Here is a 21,892-nt window from a genome sequence, read left to right as displayed (position 1 = left end):
GACATACAATGAGTGCATTCATTATTCAGTTCTCATCTTGTGTACAGACAAAATCTTTGAAATGCTCCCTATTTAATTGCATTTGCTGATATAAATATTTTTGTGCAGAATATCTAATTTTACTCAGCATTATTCAGTATCTGTCATCATGACTGTGTTTTAAAATGCTTTCATTTAATCTTTATTAGAATAGATATATATTTCATCAGTTCCTAATGCTTTATTGCCATCTATTTATTGAAACATATCAGACCTAGTGATTGGATTTAATTCCTGCAATTGGTAGTTGGACCTGGGTTAATGATTAACAGTGGAAGTCATTTTAGGGTCAGAACCATATGTGGGTCCCAACTCCACATCATTTTGGGAATGGTTATCCAACATGATTGTTGTAGGATTGGCCAGTTAATATCCAGAGGGCATGCTTGCTATCCAATTAACAATGGCAGGTAGGCTCCCAAAGCTGGAGGACCAATGGGAATCCCTTCTAGTCCTGCCAGGTTGGGGAGAGGATTGTGGAAGAAGTGATGTGGACTGCTGGTCCCTCCGTCTGCTGCCAAGAGGCTGCCTCCTTTTCACAAGGCATGATTCAGTCACTATGAGTACCCACCTACTGACTGGAATATTCTGATCAGTGTGAAAGAGGGGGTTACTAGGTCTCTAATAGGGGTAGCAAGGGCATGGAATGCCCTGCCTGCAGCAGTTGTGGACTCGCCAACTTTAAGGGCGTTCTAATGGTCCGTGGATAGGCATATGGATAACATTGGAATAGTTTAGGTTAGAGGGTCATTAGATTGGTTCCACTGGTCGGTGCAACATCGAGGGCTGAAGGGCCTGTACTGCGCTGTAATGTTCTATGTTCTAATTGGCTATCAGCCATTGCACCTCCAACCCAATCCTTGTGTAAATGATCAGAGACAGGAAGATGTCAGCCGCCGTGTCACATGCCAGTAGCTATTGCCCACCTGCCTCTGGTCCCACTCCCACCCGACTTCAATAATCCTACTCCATGTTTCTTCATCCTGATCTTTCCAATTCAATGGCTTTTGGCTGGCAGGGGTTTGATGCCCTCAAAATGAATGAATACTTTGAAGCATTATCCATCCTTTTACTGTTCAAATAGTTGAAGTTTCACTAGCATATTGACTTCAATTTTCTTCCTGCAAAGTCAGTTTCAGCAACATAAATGCAAGGCTGGCATTTATTGCTCGACCCCTAGATGCCCTTGAGAAACTGGAGATGAAATTTGATCCTCTGTAGTCCCTGTGGCGGAGCTGCATCCACAGCAGCACCATTGAATTGGGGGGTGGGAGCTGTTTTCTAGGACTTTGACTTTGTGCCAATTAAATAACTTCTGTGCGTGTGGTTTTAAGGCAGTATTACGTCCAGATTCATTTTTCTCTTCTCTCACAGACATTCCCAAGTAACGTGGGAAGATTAGATTTTGGTGCAGCCGCACAAAATGTCAAACTGCATTACTGGCCTGTACAGCTGCTGCAGAGCATTGCGTGTCTAGGAAATTTGGTAGGCAGTGTTGTCATCTCATTAGTGTTCAAAGCGCTGCTGCCAGAGTCACCTGCAGTGGAACAGGAGTATAAATAGTAATATTAATTATTCTCTACATCTTTACTTTTATTACGATGGTGACTTGTGTTGCAGGTAGTTTTATCTGTTACATCAGATATCAGGGTGGCACAGCGACAGAGACCCAATTTGATTCCTGGCTTGGATCATTGTCAGCACAGAGCCTGCGCGTTCTCTCTGTGTCTGCATGAGTTTCCTCTGGGTGCTCCCACACTCTGAAAGAAGTGCTGGTTAGGTGTACTGGCCATGCTAAATTCTCCCTTAGTGTACCTGAACAGATGCCTAGGAGTGTGGCAAGTAGGGAGTTTTCAAAGTAATTTCATTGCAGTGTTAATGTAAGTCTACTTGTGACACTAATAAATGAACTTTAAAAAATAACATCTGTCGTTGAGTGCAGTGACTCTCATTTTTTTTGTTTCAGCATCATTTTTCGGAAACAGCTATGTGCATCTTAAAGTAACGGAGACCTCTAGCAAGACGTCATTGAGTTTACAGTTTCACACCTCACTGTCAAGTGGACTGCTTTTCCTTGCTGCTGGGGAAACTGACTACTGGTTGGTGGAGCTGCAGTCAGGGCATGTTCAGGTACACTGGTTAGAAAACTGGAGGAGTGTTTTGAAATGAGGCTCATTTACCCTTTTGCTTAACTTCTGATTTTGCTCTTTTAGGTGAAACTGGAGCTTGGTTCTGGTGAGAAGATTCTTCGGTCTGAAAGAGGAGTGAAGCTAAATGATTTGGCATTGCACACATTGGACCTATACCATGAAGGCGGTGAAGTTACCCTGACAGTGGACAAGCACTTCCTAACCACTATGAAGATGCCAGGGCCGGATCACGAGCTCGACGTCCAACATGGCATCTTGGTGGGTGGCACTGGCCTGTTTGACAAACCTTATATGGAAGGTGCAGCGAGTAACTTCCGCGGATGCATTGAAGAGGTGGTATTCAACCAACATGACATCCTGTCATCTCTAAGGACTTATTCTGGTTTTAAAGATGTGCACGAGGTTTCAGCAGGCTGCAGTGATGAATTCTTTGCTGAAGATGGCGAGCCAATCAGCTTATTTAGTTCCAAATCTTATCTTGAATTTGCCTCGTGGAGTGCAGAAGAGGAGGCAGTGCTTGAGTGTTCTGTGTGCACCACTGAACCATTGGGCCTGCTGCTGTACCATGCTGGTCGACAAGGTGATTTTGTTGCTATGGAAATCGCAGAAGGATTAATTCGAGTAGTCATTGGAAAATCTGGAAAGAAAACTCATCTTTCTTCCCTGAGTCACATTAACGACAATAATTGGCATGACATTAAGCTGCGATTTACACCTAAGCATCTTCACCTTACAGTGGATGAGGAGGCTGTAAAGGTTACTCTGAGTTCCCGCAGCAAAACTATTAAGTTAAGGGGTCCTCTGTTTATTGGTGGTATAGATGACAGCACTCGCGTCGAAGTCTTAAAGGTTGGCCTTCTGTCCCTTGCAGGAAGAAAAGCAAGAGGAGGATCCTTCAGGGGTTGCCTTAAGGATGTGAAGGCTAACTCAGAAAACAAGAGTTTGAGGAACGCACTAGTTACAAAAGACATTTCAGCTGGCTGTGCTGCCGCGAGTAAAAGTTCTGCAACTGTTCAAACAACAACAGCTCAAGTGCTTGTTGTTCTGGCAACTCCCATTCCTCAAACGACGGTTAAACCCACTGCAAAAGCACAGAGGACAACATTCCTGGCACTCAGTAATCTAGTGGTCGCGGAAGGTGGGCAGACAGCACTGGAGTCGAAACACCTAAAGCTGAACCTAGATTTCAAGAAATTGGGAGTACGCCAGTCACAAATAATATTCAAGATAACAAAGCAGCCAAGCCATGGAGTTCTGAAATTGAACACTGGCCCAGAACGTGAAGAGAATTCTTTCACCACGTTGGACCTCTGGTATGGGAGAGTTTTATACGTTCATGATGGATCTGAGTATTCCCATGATCAGTTCTCATTTTCTGTTTTTACCAGCAGTAAGAAGGTGGTCCCAGATTACCTGAAAGGAGACAAACAGTACCTGTTTAACATTACTGTTACTCCAACCAATGATGCTCCTGAACTTCTCCTTCCTGATGGTAATTTGTTCACTTTGCTGGAGAACTCCAAGAAATGTCTCACTACTAATGTCATTACAGCTGTTGATATTGACACAAATTCCACAGGCCTCCAGTTCTCCATTTTAGGTAATCCTAATGCAGATGCTGGATTTTTGGAAAATGCCATGAATCCTGGTACGGCGATAACTACATTCTCCAATACTGACTTGGAAGAAGGAAATATATATTACGTCCACCATGGTGTTCGTACCTCAAGGATTGTGTTGCGTGCCAGTGATGGTGATAAAGTGAGCAACACTGTAGTTTTGCGAATAATGGCTGTACCCGTTGAGTATAAAGTGGTCAATAACACAGGTCTAGTAGTGCAGCAGGGTGAAGCGGCCCTGATCACTAAACACAATCTGTCAGTCGAAACTAATGCTGTCAATCAAGAAGTAGAAATCCGTTATAATGTTGCTAAAGCCCCCAAGTATGGTGAAATTCAACGACTTCATTCTAGTGCTGAGTGGAAGAAAATCACTTCATTTTCTCAACGGTCAGTGGAGCGGGGCCGCATCCGATATTTGGGCACTTTTCATGAACTTCAGTCTGCTAATGCAACTGAAATGTTTGTGTTTAAAGTTAATATAGGGAGCATGACAAGCGAGGAGCTAGTTTTCCCCATTGTAGTGAAATGGATTCATTTCCAACTCATAAAGAATAATCCATTAGAGATTGATAAAGGGAAGAAACAAGCTCTGACTTCTGAAAATCTCCATGCTGTGTTGGAAGGTGCAAAAATCTCCGAAAGTGAGCTGCGCTATAGGTTAGTGACCGTACCTAGAAGAGGACAACTTTTGCTGAATGGTGAGATTCTAAAGCAAAATTCTTCCTTCAGTCAGCAAGATATATCTGCATGGAAGGTGGAATATGAATTAATCAGAAAGCCTCATGAAGATTTTGAGGATGTCTTCAGCTTTCAGCTTTTTTCCAAGCATTCAGTATCACTGATCCATAATTTCCATATACTTATTAAAGCTGATGTTAACACCATTAACTTGACAAATAAAGGTCTTACCTTGATTGAAGGAGAAGGAGAGTTAATAACCCAGGCAGAGTTGTATGCCGAAACCTTGAACACCAAAAATGTCTTGTACACTGTTACGCAGAGTCCAAGATTCGGCAAGTTGAAGCGGATTAACCGCTCTGATTCCACTGACAGTAATGACAATATAACGACCTTTACGAATGAAGATATTCTTGGACAGCGTCTCATGTATATGCATGACGATTCGGAGTCAACACATGATGAGTTTGTCTTTGTTGCAGTTGCCGGAGGAGCTACAGACACTCCCAAAGCAGACCTGAACTCTGTTGTGGGAACATTTACCATATCCATTCAGCTGAGAAATGATGAGAAACCAGTCCGTGTGGTAGACCAAGTTTTTCATGTGGTTAGGAATGGCCAACGTCTGCTGACCTCTGAAGATCTGCGCTATCATGATCCTGATTCGGACTTCAATGATGCACAGCTATTGTACACACGCCGTGGTATTCAAAATGGTGACTTGGTTCTAGTTAATGACACCTCGGAAAAGCTTTTCCAGTTCTCTCAGGCAGACCTGGAGAAGAAGCGGGTTCTGTTTGTGCACCGCGGTGCTGACAGTGGCAGGTTTGTCCTGTTTGTAACCGACGGCAAACACTATACTTCTTCGTTACTTGAAGTTAGTGCCTCAGATCCCTATGTTCGAATTGTGAACAATACAGGACTCCTGGTGCAGAAAGGACAAGAAAAATCTCTCTCAACGGCTAATTTAAGTGTTAGCACAAACCTTTTTATTGCAGATGACAGTGAGATTATTTACCGAGTATTTTTGTCACCAAAGCATGGAGCACTGTATTTGAATGGTATACGCACAGAATCTTTCACTCAGAAAGACTTGAAGAATAGTCATGTGGTGTATCGCCATGACAATAGCAACAACCTTTTGGACCAGTTCAATTTCACAATAAAGGTGAAACATGTAGTGCTGGATGGAGGTGTCAATGTGCGTATGTACCTGGAAAGCCATCAGCGTGCACCAACAGTCATGCACAACTGTGAGCTGTTGGTTGAGGAAGGGAAGCCTGTGAAGATCAGCAAAAATACTCTTCAGGTGAGATGGCTACGGGAAGCATAAGTGTGCTTGAATATGTGCTGTTATCTTCTCCTTTAACTTTGCATCTCTGTTCCTTCTCCCAAAAAAAAACAAAACATGCTTTTAAATCTTCTGAAGTAATTTAAGGAATTAATTCAAAACTTTGCCTTATCCCGATGGAAATCAGAAGTTTTGACTGACCACACAGTTTGTCATTGAATAAACAGGATGTTACTTATCAAACCTACTCACCTTTTACTTCCAAGGCATTTGAAGTATGATGTGCAGTGATGTGATGAAATAGAAAGGCTGGCTCCTTGTTGAGACTATATTCCCTAGTTCTGGATGACTGGTTAAATTGTAATTGTGATGATACTGATCTAACTTTAATTCCCATGTTAATTGTAAAAGCATAACTAAATTACATGGCAAATTGCGTAGCACTAACTGGGCGGCAGCTTAATGCTTAACCATTTTTAAACAAAAATATAACTTTTTTATTAACAGAATTATAATAGCACAATGGCTTTTTCTATCAAATTAACACATATATTTTGTAAAATATTACAGCATTTGTTAGTTTAACATTTTATATGCACCCATTCATAGGTTATTTTAACTGTTCCTGTAATCTGTTGCTTTAAGCATGTTACTAACAGTGAAGTACCAATACAAGAGTATGAAGACTTAATGTACACTGCAAAAGTCTTTATCTAATTAGCAGCAATTTGGTTAGAATTGAAATTACCATTTCTTAACTCCTTTAACTTTGTGACATTTTTCACCAACTATTATCCATACTGATTCCAAACTCATGAGGAGGTGGTGACATAGTGGTAATGTCACTGAGCTAGTAATCCAGAGGCCTAGGCTAATACACTGGGATTCTGGATTCAAATCCCATAGCAACAGAATTTAAACTCAGATAATAAATCTGAAATTAAAAAGCTAGTTGATAATCATAAAAAGCCATCTTCAGACTTCAGACCCAGAGCCATGCATTTAATTCAGAAATATCTGGCAAGCCACTCAGTTGTGTTAAACCACTACGAAGTCTAAAAAGAATAAAATTGGAAGGTCACCTGGCATTGGAAATGACAATGGCAAATCCAGCCCTTTCATTCCTGCAAAATTCTCCTCATTAACATCCTGAGGCTCCTGCCAAAATTGGGACAGCTGACTAGTTACTAGCATAGTTACTTGTCCAGAACTGTTAATGTCAAGTAACAGCTAACATTACCCATTAATATGATTCTGTGAGTATGACAACGTCTCAGATATCACCATGATGTTGGTACAATTGGGAGGGAGTTGCCCTGGGAGCCCTTCAGGGAGAAGAAAATCTCCTGCTAGTTAACACCCACCACTGACACCACCGCTCCCCTGCCCCCTCAGCTAGTGAATCCTCATGTTGAAAACCATATGAGGAAAATCACTGATGGTGGCATGGGCACAGCATATTCAGCATCATTTGTAACTCAGATATTGAAGCAGTCTGTGCCCATATGCCTAAACATTGAGTTTGGGTTGACAAATGGCAAGTAACATTCATGTCGCACAAGTGCCAGTTAATGACAATCTCCCCTTGGTGTTCAATTGCTGAATTCCCCCTATTAACATCTTTGGGGTTACCATTGATCAGAAATTGAACTGGACCAGCCATGTATGTATTGCAGTATGAGAGGTCAGGGGCTAGGATTCCTGCAGTGGGTAACTCACCTCCTGACTTCGCAAAACCGATCCACAATCTACAAGATACAAATCAGATGTGTGATGGAATACCATCCATTTGCTTGGATGAGTGCAGCTCCAACAAAACTCGGAAACTCAACATCATCCAGGACAATGTTGCTTATTCTATTTGGTTCACTTTAGCAACTCACCAAGGTTCCTTTGACAGCATCTTCCAAACTTGTGACCTCTATCAGTCCAGAAGGAAAAGGGCATCAAATGCTTGGGAACACCACCATCTGCAAGTTCCTCTCCAAGCCACACACAATTCTGACTTGAAGCCACATCGGCATTCCTCACTGTCACTGGGTCTAATCCTGGAATTCATTCCTATACTGTGGGTATAGCTACACTACCTGAACTGCATCAGTTCAAGCAGCTCACCACCATCTTCTAAGGAGCAATTTGAGATGGGCAATAAATACATTTTTTAAAAAATGAATGTTTAAAAATTGCAATTTGTCCTAGCCATATGATCAGGTAATTGTAATCCTTGCACCTTCTTTAACCAAATCACAATGATTATCAACATCCCAAAGTCTCTTTTCAGGAGTTTCACTTTGACAAGCACTTTTCTTGCCAAACTGGTGAATATTTGACATGGTTATACTGAGAGTTAACCTGATCTTTAAGCTGTACTCTGTTTCTGTAAAATTCAAGAGTTTCAGCCGAAAGTACTGTTTTGCTTTCCTCTCATTTTCATCTGCGTGGCATAACATTTTTATCCACCAGATGTCATCTAATCCTTTATGTGTGAATTTTTTTTCAAATTGCTTCCTATAGTTGCAGCTCTTTTTTTGTGCTCTGAAGTGATATGATCAGTGGGTCATATCAGAAAAAGAAAAGCTTTGAAAAGTCATGTGAATTTAAGAATGGGACAATGAATTTGCATTTTGCTTAGATTTTGCATAGGTGTTAGTGCAATTTTAATGGGGGGATGAAGGCTCTGTTCTGTACTGCAGTCCATATTTAAGATACTTTTCTTGTGAGAGCAACATTATTTTATAGCAATATATAAGTAAATGGAATGAAGAAAGATTATTCTGAATGCTATTTTACATTTAAATGGAGAGAGGAATGGCTGAGTTATTCATGGAGGATGCTGGCACATCCCAGTCAGTCCTCTAGTTGTGAACCTGGGCTTCCATCCACCTTCCCGAGGAAGACTATCTCATAGAGCTGCTGAAGGCCAGCAGCCCTGTGCCACACCAAGATTGGTGGGCACTGTTGGTAAGCAAGGGGCTCGGATGGAAGGTGAAACTTTTTTGCACTGAAACCCAGGTGCATGTGGGCAGTCAGCAGAGTAGGTTTAGCTGGCTGGTGCAAGAGGTTGGGGGAACATATTAGGTAGGGCATGGGGGGAGGGTGGGCACAGGGAGGGAGAAATCTTGGGCTTTGGTTTGACCTCTTATTCTCACACGTATTAGTATACAGTATTGTTTCTTGCGCGCTATGCAGACAAAGCATACATACATAGAGAAGGAGAGAGACCGGGCAGAATGTAGTGTTACAGTCATAACTTGGAGTAGAGAAAGATCAATTCAGAGCGAGGTAGGTCCATTCAAAAGTCTGATGGCAGCAGGGAAGAAGCTGTTCTTGAGTCCGTTGATACATGACCTCAGACTTTTGTATTTTTTTCCTGTTGGAAGAAGGTGGAAGAGAGCATGTCCGGGGTGCATAGGGTTCTTCAGTATGCTGGCTCCTTTTCCGAGGGGAAGTGTAGACAGTGTCAATGCGTGGGAGGCTGGTTTGAGTGATGGACTGAGCTTCATTCACAACCCTTTGTTGTTTAATGCAGTCTTGGACAGGACAGGAGCCGTACCAAGCTGTGGTACAACCAGAAAGAATGTTTTCTATGATGCATCTGTAAAAGTTGCTAAGAGTTGTAGCGGACATGCCAAATTTACTTAGTTTTCTGAGAACATAGAGACGTTGGTGGGCTTTTTTAACTATAATATTGGCATGGAGGGATCAGGATAGGTTTTGGTAATCTGGACATGTAAAAGCTTGAAGCTGTCAGCCATTTCTACTTCGTCCCCATTGATGTAAACAGGAGCTTGTCCTCACTACGTTTCCTGAAGTTGATGACAATCTACTTTTGTTTTGTTGACATTGAGGGAGAGATTATTGTTGTCGCACCAGTTCACCAGATTTTCTATCTCTTTCCGGGGACCCCCACAGTGGGGGTCCTGGGATGGAAGCAACCACCCACCTCCACCCTCCTATCACAGGCCAATGGCCCACTGGATTACATGATGAATGCAAACCTCTCTCACGCTCAGTAAGTTGAAACAGCAGCAGAATGATGCTCTTATTTCGGCATTAATTGCCCACTTAAGGGCCTCAGCTGAGCTATCAGTGAATGGCTCATCCCAATGTCTCCCTGCCACCTGTAAAATTGTGGCAAGGTGAGGGTGGCAAGAACACTAATGATGGCACTAGGTTCAAATCCTGCCGAGGTAGATGGTGCAATTTGAATTCAATAAAAAAAATCTGGAATTCAGAATCTACTGATGACCATGAAACCACTGTCGATTGCCTGAAAAAACCCATCTGGTTCATTATAATATCCTTTTTAGGGAAGGAAATCTGCCATCCTTACCTGGTCTGGCCTACATGTGACTCCAGAGCCACAAATGGTTGAATCTCAACTACCTTTGGGCAACTAGGGATGGGCAATAAATATTGGCCAGCCAGAGACACTCATGGCCCATGAATGAATTTTTAAAAAACCCTAACTTAGGGGTCCATCCATAACTGGCCAGTAAAATTCAGCCCTAGGACACGTTCAAACTCATTAAAATTATGAGGTAGAATGTCAACATTCCCCCATGTTGTACCCCAACATTGTACCCCAAATCTGCCACTATCATTTTGGTGACATTAGTGAAAACTCCAAAGGAACAGCATAAGTAGCCATTCATTGTGTTTTGTTGGTTTCCACTTAAAATACAGTAGGTAGTCCTTAAGTCCCTTGTTACCGGGTCACATATTCGGAAGTTTGTGTGATAGCACTGCAACATGTATTTATTGCTGACACAAAATACTGTGACAACTACAAATGTGAAATAAAAACAGAAAATAGTGGAAATCATTCAGCTCAGGCAGTCACCTGTGGAAGACAGAACAACTGCTCATGAATAGGGTTCTTCAAATGATGCTGTTACTGTTGTTTTTTTTTGATTTTGTACTTCATCCTTCCAGTTACAAAGTCAATGCTCAAAGTGGGGTAGGCAATCCCAAATCTATTCCTTGCTTGCTGCAAAAACCAAATTCAAAATCCAATCGAATCTAATTCAAGTTTTCCACAAGAGAGACAAACAAGATTCAAGCTGACAAGATAAATCGTTGTGGTCCAAGCTGTTCCCCTGATAAAATGCAGTTCCCAATATTGTACTCATTATTATCCAGTGGGAAGGCCATTCATCCACCCCCACCCCTCAGATTGGTTGTGTTGAATGGTGCTAGTTTATTAACCTGGGCTGGGTAGACAGTAAGCTCCCCTGAAACTGAAAACAACATTTTGAATGACAAAGACCACTCGATTAATCTTAAGTATCTCGATGACCGGCTGATTTAAATTCCCCTGTAATCCAACGCTGAAAAAATCAGAAATGCAAGCCTACTGTATAATTTTTACTTTAGTTATTTTAGTTAATGAATCATAAATGTTTCATTCCACTAAGTGTTGATCCAGATTTAATTACTCGGCATTGATTATTGGCTCTGCAACTGGTGACTTTTTTTAATATCATTACTAGTATCAACCACATGCTGTTTTAAAATCATGTTTCAAAATTGAATTTCACTTATTTATTCTCCTTCCTCATTCCAAGTTACTCTATTCTTAGTGTCTGTGGCATTTTTTTGTGTTTGTAAGTAAGTGGCTTTTCATGGGCATCTGCGTTATTTTTTCACTTACACAGTGGATCATTATTCTTATTCTTTGTTTTCATTAAACCTGTGAGTATAAGGTGCTTCAAGCTACGCTGCTGTGAATTTTCCGGTGTTATTAAAGGTTAAGGCTCTTGTGCTGCCCTTCAAGGGCCAATCACCACTATTCTGCAGAAAGCAAAAATCTGTTCCACATAAAATATACATCTTAGAAACAGAGACCAATGCTGGTGTCTATGCTCCATTCAAAGCCTCTTCCACTTCACTACTTCTCACATTTTCAACCCTTTCTTCCCTCTCTCTCTGTCGTTCCTGTATTTATTGAACGTCCCTATAAATGCTTCTCTGCTGTTCACCCACACTACTGGCTAGTTCCTGATAGCCTATACCTTGCTGGCAGTTAATTCCGCATTTTAGTTACTCTCTGGGTAATGTGCTTTCTCATCAATTCTTTATTGGATTTACTAGTGATTATCTCAACTCTGGTTTTCAGTCCTCTAGTATCGACTCCCACACAAATCTTCTCCACGTCTGTTCCCTCAAACATAAAATTCGAGATGTTTTTCCAAACTTCTAAAATGAGGATCATCCATCAGCTTCCCCATTCCCAGAGAGAAGAACCCTAGCTTGTTCAGTTTGTGAGAAACCTCATGAGCAGAACCAACCGTACAGTCATTCTCTAATGGTACATTACCTTGAAGCAATGCTTCTCAAGGAGAGAACTTTGGCTTATTTGGCAGTGATGAGTTAAGGTATACCAGACAATTTGTAAATACTGAAAGACATCTGAAGAAGTGAATTTCCAAGGGTATGTACAGACCATAAGACAGAGGAGTAAGGAGTAGGCCATTCAGCCCATCAAAACTGTTCTACCATTCAGTGAGATCACAACTGATCTGATGTGATAATCCTCAACTCCTCTTTCCTGCCTTATTCCATGACACAGCAATGTAAGTGTAGCCTCCAGTAATGTTAGCTGCCATCTTTTTCTGAAATGCTCTGTCTTTCTAGCAGCCAGCATGTGGTTATGCAATATCTGACCTCTCCTCTTTGTAGTATATATAAACGACTTGGAAGAGGGTGTACGTGGTGTGATCAGCAAGTTTGCGGATGACACCAAGATGGCAGGATTGGCCGATACTGAGGAGGACTGTCAGGTGACACAGCAGGATATAGATAGGTTGGTATATTGGGCAGATAGATGGCAGATGGAATTTAATTCTGACAAATGCGAGGTGATGCATTTTGGAAGGAATAATGCAGGGAGGAGTTACGTGATAAAAGGTAGACCGATTAAGAGTACAGAAACACAGAGGGACCTGGGAGTGCAGGTGCACAAGTCTCTGAAGGTGTTAACACAGGTAGAGAAGGTTGTGAAGAAAGCTTACGGAATGCTAGCCTTTATAGGAAGGGGTATAGAGTATAAGAGCTGCCATCTAATGCTTCAGTTGTACAGAACGTTGGCTAGACCGCATTTGGAGTACTGCGTCCAGTTCTGGTCACCTTACTACCGGAAGGATGTGGAGACCTTGGAGAGGGTGCAGAGGAGGTTTACCAGGATGTTGCCTGGCATGGAAGAACTGAGTTATGAGGAAAGGTTGGAGAAACTGGGGCTCTTCTCCTTAGAAAGACGAAGATTAAGGGGGGATCTGATAGAGGTGTATAAAATAATGAAGGGAATAGATAGAGTCAACAGTGGTAGGCTTTTCCCTAGATTGGGGACAATTACGAGAGGTCACGATCTAAGGGTGAGGGGGGAGAAGTATAATTTGGATACGAGAGGAAGGTTTTTCACACAGAGGGTCGTGGGGGTATGGAACGCACTACCAAGTAAGGTGGTGGAGGCAGGCATGCTGGACTTGTTTAAGGTTTACTTAGATAGACACATGAGTGAAACAGGGATGGAGGGTTATCGTAGACGGTATTAAATAGGGTCAGAGCCTCGGGACGACACCGGAAATGTAGTATTACATGTTAATGTTTTGTCTTTTTATTCCACAGGTGTCGGTCCACCTTGTTGTCAAACGAGGGGCATGCACACGGTGGGTCATGCGTGGGCTGCTCTTGGAGGTTCCAGGAGTGGCCTAGTACTTCGTGTCGTTGTGTGTGCTTAATCCTGGACCAGCAGTCGGGCACCGCAACAGCTCAGTGACTAGCACTGCTAGCTGTGCAGATACATGGATTTGGGCCTGTGTCTGTGGGAGTTTGCGCATTCTCCCTATGGTTGAGTGGGTTTCCTCCGGGCGCTCCGGTTTCCTCCCACACCCCAAAGGTGTGCTCTTAGGCTGATTGGTGTAACAAATTGACACTATTCTCCCCTGAATCTGGCTACATTAGGGGTTCCATTCACATACACACAGGGCAGAGTAGGTGTAGGAAGATGCGGCGGCGCGGGCTCGTTGGGCCGAGGGGCCTGTTTCCCGTGCTGGGTTGTTCTTTGTTCTTTGTTTGTCCTGAAATTCCCCATCTAATGGAGAAAGTCTCATGGCCAGAAAATAAAATCACAAATTGTGTGCAGAATGGTTTGTTTTGACAGTGCTGTAGATTCTCCCTTGCAGTATAAACAGGGAGGGTTTCATAACACTGGAAGCCAAGGCCAATAAACAACTGCTGATACTTGAAGAGTCCCACAAGAGAAAAGCAAATAAATGTAGAATAAACTTAAGTTCTGTTTTATTAACAGAATATCCTTAAGATCTGTCTCAGCTGCTGTTTTGTGATGTTGTATTTCAATGCTGAGCTTGTAGTGATCAATTTGCAAGCTAAATTTTTAGCAAGTATCAGCTGATTTCAGGTCTTTTGCTTCCAACCTCATGACTACATTTAAATAGAGTGCATTGGGACCACATAAGACTGCAGAAAGTCACTAGTCACCTCATTATATCCACGTCAAAGCTTTGTTAGACATACAGCTTTTGCCACAGAACAGTACCTTCCTCTGCTTTGCATCTTTATTTTCTCTGCGATTGGAAGAAACATCAGTCTTTTTCTTAATTCCCTATAATAAAGAAAGCCATGTTCTTAACAATGCTCGAAATAAAGGCACTTCACTTTGCTATCCTTCTGCCAATTTTAGATCGATAATCCTTCCAACGTTACTGGCCATTTAGAGGAAATAATCTTTCCTGGCTTCATTTTGTTCAATAAAAATAGTGGCAAGTGAATTTGTTGTTTTTTTTGACACTGAGACTTCCATAGAGGTGTTCATATCTCCCTCTGTTGTAACTTAAGGCCAGTCCACCAGAATCTATGTTGAATTTACATTAGACAATTTGGAAACTAGCTGCAGAAATTTCAGGCATGGGAATTTATTTTCCCCAAATAAATATATTGCTGATCTGAATAGTTTCACCTCTATTGCTATCTTTTGTTTCTTTTCAGGTGATACATGAAGACAATCTGCCATCTGAAATAATATACCGAGTGAAAGTTGCACCAGCTCACGGCTTCATACGTCGCTTTGCTGAGGCAGAAGGATTTTATGTTGGAACAGAGTATAAACCAGTTCAATACTTCACGCAACAAGACCTCAATGATGGCAGCATTCAGTATGTGCAAGTGAGAGCAAATCAGACAAAGGACAGTTTTACTGTGGATATTTCTAATGGAGTCGTAGAGCTGCCTGGAATTTTAATCCGGATTGATATTATTCCAAGGCTGATCCCAGTGGAAGTACACAACTTTACAATCAGGGAAGGTGCATCAAAGGCACTGACAGAGGACTTTATCAAAGTTGCAAGTCCACACTTCGCGGAGCTTAATTTTGAATATCTAGTAATGGGAAAACCAAACCACGGTCGTATAGAGAATTCCCGTTTTCCTGGTCTACCACTTCTGTCATTTACCAGAAAACAGGTAGCATGAAAATGTCCTAACTATTTTTGTTCGGAAAAGCCAATATAGAGTTACATACTTGAATCTGTGCATATTGATAATAACACTGATTTTTTTTCCGCCACTTTGTCCATCTTTTTAGGTTGAACAAGAATTAATTTATTACGTTCATGATGACAGTGAGAGTCTCCAAGACAACTTCTCTATAATGATCAATGATACCCAACTGAGAAAAGAGAGTTTGCTTTGGACAGTATCCATTAATGTCACATCAGTCAATGATGAACTTCCTATCATCATTACAAACAAAGTATTCAAAGTAAGTTAATCGTGTTTTGATATTGTAAAGAAGGCAAATGCGTGCACAGAAACACTAAATGTATACAAAACAAATCAACTGGTTGCTCTCTTTGTGAAGCATTGCTGTGCCTGGGGCCTTGTGAGGATGGGGGAAGGGCAGTCAACCTGATCCTTAAATCAGTGCTGCAGCTGCAAGGGTGATCTATGGTTGGAATGTCTGGAATGAATACAATCCAAGGACTTTACAATGACTGTCTTGATTGCAAAGTCAAAGTGATCATTGCTGGATTATGTTTATTCATGGATTTATTCAGTGTTTCCACAGAGAGGAGCAGAAGTGGATAGTAGATGGAAAGGCCATTGCTGCCTTTTTACTGGCTATCAGGCAACTGAGGAGGAGAAGAAGGTCTTGTCACCGTCAGGGTGGGCAAAGGGGAAGAGCCTCATCCTGATGAACATGGCCCACCTGGGCCCCCTCAAGATCCTGAAGCTGAGGCTCACTGACCCATTCCACGGAGGTATTTGGTATGACCAGGGGTGTACTAAAGATGCTTCTAATAGTTGCAGATGAGCAAGAGACAGTACCATAAACACATTGACTTGTCAGCCACACCCTTCGGGAGGATCTAACTCCGCAGGCCGTAGGAAGCTTTCCGTTGCCAGTGGCTCTAGAGGTGACAGTGACACTGAGGTTTTTTATGAATGGCTTGTTCCTAGATTCTGCTGGGGATATCAAGCATCTGTGACGTTACTGACTCCCTGTTCAGTAAAATATACAATTATGAGCAGCTCCTGTTGGATGACGCCTGCCAGCTGTCAGAGCAGTGGGATTTGCAATGGCCTTTCGATTCCCACAGGCACAGGGTATCTTAGGCTGCACACAAGCGCCTTTAAGAGCTCCCAGGCAACAGCCATGATGATTCATCAACAGGAAAGGATTGCACTCTCACCGTGTGGCCGTAACCAGCAGTCCAGATTATGCAGGTCTGTGCAACATACCTTAGGAGCTCTCAAGACTCTTGCCTCTTGAGTCACTCACAGCTGCCGCAGATGTTTGAGAGCCGTCAGCACTTCGAGGGCTGACTCCTTGGAGACAGAGGCTACCAGCAAAAGACATGGCTGATGGTGCCATTCCATGACCACAAAGTACTTCAGGGTAGAGATACAAGGCTGCTCATTTTGCAACACACTTCCTGATCGAACACATAATTGTCGTATTGAAGCTGCGTTTCAGAAGTCTGGACTGGTAAGGTGGTGCACTCCATAACACCCCCCCCCCCCCCCCAAAGGGGTAAGGTGGTGCACTCCATAACACCCCCCAAGGGGTAAGGTGGTGCACTCCATAACACCCCCCAAGGGGTAAGGTGGTGCACTCCATAACACCCCCCAAGGGGTAAGGTGGTGCACTCCATAACACCCCCCAGCAGCTTTCTTGCATCGTTGTTGTTTGTTTGCTGCATTCTGGCTCGAAGGGCTAGATGGCCTACTCCTGCTCCTATTTCTTATGTTCTTATACACAACTTGACACTAGAAAGGAGATGACCCGACACAAAGTTGGAGGAACTGCAAGTATCCTGATGCGATGGATGGTGAAAGGGATGAGCTTGATGAGAGCAAGAAGGTTAAGGCTGCAGAGGAGGAGGCCATAGTACAGGCCAGATGTGCCCTTGAGATTTCTTTAAATATTTCTGCATGAGATGTAGGCATTGCTGGCTAAGGCAGCGTTTGTTGCCCACCTCTAATTGCCCTCGAAGGTGGTGGTGAGCTGCCTTCTTGACCCACTGCAATCCATGTGGTGAAGGTACACCTGCAGTGCTGTTAGGGAGGGAGTTTGAGAATTTTGACCCAGCAACAAGGAAGGAGCAACTATGTAAACAGCATATTTGTTGGGTTAAGTGCAATTAGCTATGGGTCCTCACACTCCTGACCTTTAGTGGACAGGCTTGGGGAGTCAGGTGAGTTTCTGAAAGATTCCTAGACTCTGACTTGCTCTTGTACTTTTATGGCTAGTCCAGTTCAATTTCTGATCAATGGTAACCCTCGGGAGGTTGGTGGTGGAGATTTAGCAATGGTAATGCCATTGAATGTCATGGGATGATTAGATTCTCTCTTGTTGGAGATGGTCATTGCCTGGCACTTGCATGACACAAATGTTACTTGCTTCTTGTCAGCTCAAGCCTAGATATTGCCGAGGTCTTTCTGCATTTGGCCATGGACTGCTTCAGTATCTGAGAAATCGTGAACAGTGCTGAACATCGTACAATCATCAGCAAACATCCCCACTTCTGACCATATGATGAAAGGTGATCATTGATGAAGCAGCTGAAGATGGTGAGAACCAAGACACTACCCTGAGGAACTCCTGCAGTGATGTCCTGGAACTGAAATGATTGACCTCCAACAGTCATAATCATCTTCCTTTGTGCACAGAGTTTTCCCCATGATTCCCATTGACCCCAAATTTGCTAGAGCTTCTTGGTACCTTACTTGGCAAATGCGATCTTGATGTCAAGGGAAGTCACTCTTGCATCACCCTAGAGTTCAGCTCTTTTGTCCGTGGTTGAACCAAGGCTGTAATGAGATCAGGACCTGAGTGACCCTGACGAAACCCAAACTGGACAGCAGTGAGCAGGTTATTGCTAAATAAATGTCACTTTTGGCATTGTTGATGACCCCTACAATCACTTTACCGATGATCGAGAGTAGACAGATTGGTGGGAAATGACCGGGTTGGATTTCAGATACGTTTGATCTACGGGACACGTCTGGGCAACTTTCCACGTTGCTGGGTAGCCATCCATGTTAGGTAAAGGTACAGCTAGTTCTGCAGACAAGTCTTCAACACTATTGCCATAATAGTGATGTGGTCCATTTCTTATGCAGTTTCCAGTACTTTCCATTGTTTCTTGATGTCATTTATATATCGTGAATTGAATTGGCTAAATACTGATATCTGTGATGCTGATCCTCTGGAGGAAGAGGCCAAGATGGATCATCCACTTGACACTTCTGTCTGAACAATGTCCCAAATGTTTCAACTCTTATTTCTTGCACTCTCCAATCATTGAGGATAGGGATATCTATGGAGTTGCCTCCTCCACTTAGATTTCTAATTGTTCAACCCCATTCGTGACTGCATGTAACAAGACTGCAGAGCTTGGAAATTATCCATTGGTTATGGGAATACTTACTCCATCTACTGCATGTCGCTTTCACCATTTAGTGCGGAAGTAGCTAAACAGTAGTCTTGTAGCTTCATCAGGTTGACAGCTCATTTTTAGGCAAGCCTGGTGTTGCACTTGAGTTCCCCTCTTGCACTCTTCTTTGAACCAGGGTGAAGGTACACCTGCAGTGCTGTTAGGGAGAGTTAGCACTGCTGCTTCACAGTGCCAGGGACCCAGGTTCAATTCTTGGCTTGGATCACTGTCTGTATGGAGTTTGTACATTCTCTCCGTGCCTGCATGCCTCCTGATGCTCTAGTTTCCTCCCAAATTCTGAAAGATGTGCTGGTTAGGTGCATTAACCTGAACAAGGGAATTTCACAGTAACTCCATTAATACTGCAATGTAAGCCATACTTGTGACTAATAAATAAACTTTACTTCAACTTTTTAGATCTGCTGGTTTGATAATAATGCTAAAGTGGGGGTAGATGCGGTTATGTATTGTGATTGTATGCAATCCTTCTGTTGTTGGTGAATGCCCAGTTTTGAATTGCTGGATTTGTTTGAAATATATCTCATTCAGCAAGGTGGTAGTGCCCCACAACACACAAGAGTATCCTCAGTGTGACATTAGGACTTTGTCACCGCAATGGTTGTGCAATGGTCACTGCTACTGATAGTGTCATGGACAGATGCATCTGCAACAGATGGATTGGTGAGGATGAGGTCAAGCATATTTTGTCTTTCTTTTGGCTCCTTCACCATCGAGCAGCTACGCAGTTTAGGACTTGGCCCAGCTTGGTCAGTAGTGGAGCCACCAGGAATGCACTGTAGGAAAGCGTGGTGGACAGTGGTTCAACTGAAGCACTCAAGAGAATTGGGACGTTATCTGAAAACCGAAGAATGTGTGGGGATACAGGGATAAAGCACGAAGTGGCATTAGGTGAATGACTTCAATGGAGAGCTGGAGCATACAGGACAGGCTGAATGGTCTCCTATGCTGTAACAGTTCTATGAATGGAAGCATGATTCAGAATCATTATATCAACCAGCATCAAGTAGAACTTCCTTCAGAGCAGAATTATTTAAGGAAACTGTTAATATAATGTTTCAACATTTAAACCTGTGACCTTAGTATTTCTGGATGCAAGTTTGAGTTTTCTATATAAAGACTCCCATCTAGAATGTTCCAGAAGTGCAAATTTGATAGAAGCCAGATATGCACAGTGTCACTACGGTTACTCCTTCCTGCTGTATTTATAACGATAAACGTTTTATTACTCAAACAGTAAGACAAGAGAGGACACTTGGCTTGCGCTTCCATTGTCTGTAAAAGGTCATGGGAAATTCCAGTCCAACATAAAGCCGCAACTGAAGCAATTCCTCACATAGGAAATAATATTGACCTGTGGTCACAGTGATTCAGCCACTCCATTTAGCTCAATGTAAACAACTGTGATTTATCATTGCAATCATTACATTAGCACTGCTGCCTCCTTACAGTGCCGGCGACCCAGGTTCAATTCCCGGTTCAGGTCACTGTCTGTGTGGAGTTTGCACATTCTCTGTGCTTGCGTGGCTTTCCTCTGGGTGCTCCGGTTTCTTCATACAGTCCAAAGATGTACGGGTTAGGTGGATTGGCCATGCTAAATTGCCCCTGAGTGTCAGGGCGACAAGCTAGGATAAATGCATGGCATTGTGGGGATAGGGGCTGGGTGGATTGTGGTTGGTGCAGACTCGATGGGCAGAATGGCCACATGCTGCACCATAGGATTCTATGATTCTATATGCTCAGATAGAGAGCAAATAAAAACCATAGTTCAGTTGTGCCACTTTCAACATAAAGCAATCTTTCTCGTGAATATACGTGCTAATCAACTAAATTTTTCAGTGATAACTTTAATGAGAAGAAATTAGATGTAGCTGTTAGGGCTGATACCAGAGTTGAGGGGTTGAGCTATGAGGAGAGGCTGAATATACTAGGCTTGTACTCGTTAGAGTTTAGAAGAATGAGGGGAGATCTCATTGAGACATACAAGATGATGAATGGGATGGATAGGATAGAGGTGGAGAGGCTCTTCCCGCTCAGAAAGGACAGTAGGACTAGAGGGCACAGCCTCAAGGTAAGGCGGGGGGCAATTTAGAACGGAGTTGAGGAGGAACTTCTTCACTCAACGGGTGGTGAATCTCTGGAATTCTCTGCCCGTTGAAGTGGTGGAGGCTGCCTTGCTAAATATATTTAAGACGCGGGTTGATAGGTTTTTGATAGGCAAGGGGATTAAGGGTTATGGGGAGAAGGCGGGAAAGTGGAACTGATCCACTTCAGATCAGCCATGATCTTATTGAATGGCGGGGCAGGCTCGAAGGGCTAGATGGCCTACTCCTGCTCCTATTTCTTATGTTCTTATAAAGGAACCAGTGGATGTGAGGGGAAGACAGGATCAGGATATTGAATTTGATCAGCCAAATGGCCTATTCCTGCTTCTATTTTCTATGTTTCTAGGAACTTAACAATATGAGGTCATTTTTCTCATTGGTGACTAATTATAACAGACGCAAATTTGATTTCACTGTTTCTTTGTCTTTACTCACTTAGGTTTGGGTGGGCTCAGTTACAGAGATTACAAAAAATGATCTGAATGCAGAAGATAAAGACTCTTCCCCAAGAGACCTGGTGTATTCTATCACTCCTCCTAGCAATGGCCACCTTGCTCTGAAGTCCTCTCCAAATAAACACATTCTGAACTTCACCCAACATCATATCAATAACGGCCAGCTTGTGTTTGTCCACAATGGTAAGTCTTCCTATTATTTCAATTTTCAAGTTTGCTTTAGAAATGGTAAATTCTGGTAAGGGAGAACAGAGTTCTAGAGAATGAGGAGATTCTTGGTAATACCTATTTAGGTATTGGAGACCAGTTAGTTTGATGCGGTTATCACAGACATGGCCGCCATTTCACAGGATTCAAGCTGGGCACCGGGGTCTCCACGTGGCTCTTAGCCACTTTTGTTGAGTGTGATCTGGTACAGACCTGATTATCATATTGAAATGAGCATTTCAATATGATTAGCGGGTCTGGGAAGGTACTCTCCAGGCCCACTAGCATCTCCTTGCCCCCCTTCCCTTGCCAGGAGTGGTTCCCTGCAGTGGCATTTACGACTGCTCCCCACCAACAGGGAACAGGCACCC

The 21,892-nt window shown here is 42.9% G+C and overlaps 1 protein-coding gene across 1 annotated transcript in view; it reads left to right on the top strand.

The window, feature by feature from the left end:
* LOC145341010 (chondroitin sulfate proteoglycan 4-like) overlaps positions 1 to 21,892 on the top strand; it is a 111,095-nt gene that overhangs the window by 19,760 nt on the left and 69,443 nt on the right. The window contains exons 2-6 of the mRNA XM_080185694.1: positions 2,006 to 2,169; positions 2,253 to 5,798; positions 14,787 to 15,260; positions 15,382 to 15,558; positions 21,299 to 21,497. Of these exons, the coding sequence (XP_080041820.1) occupies positions 2,006 to 2,169; positions 2,253 to 5,798; positions 14,787 to 15,260; positions 15,382 to 15,558; positions 21,299 to 21,497 (4,560 nt within the window). The remainder of the gene's footprint in view (positions 1 to 2,005; positions 2,170 to 2,252; positions 5,799 to 14,786; positions 15,261 to 15,381; positions 15,559 to 21,298; positions 21,498 to 21,892) is intronic.

The sequence above is a fragment of the Carcharhinus amblyrhynchos genome, chromosome 1 (genome assembly GCF_965287045.1).
Source record: "Carcharhinus amblyrhynchos chromosome 1, sCarAmb.v2.hapA, whole genome shotgun sequence".
NCBI lineage: Eukaryota > Metazoa > Chordata > Chondrichthyes > Carcharhiniformes > Carcharhinidae > Carcharhinus > Carcharhinus amblyrhynchos.
Note: the sequence above shows the minus strand (reverse complement) of the source record. Positions and strands in the feature narration are given on the sequence as shown.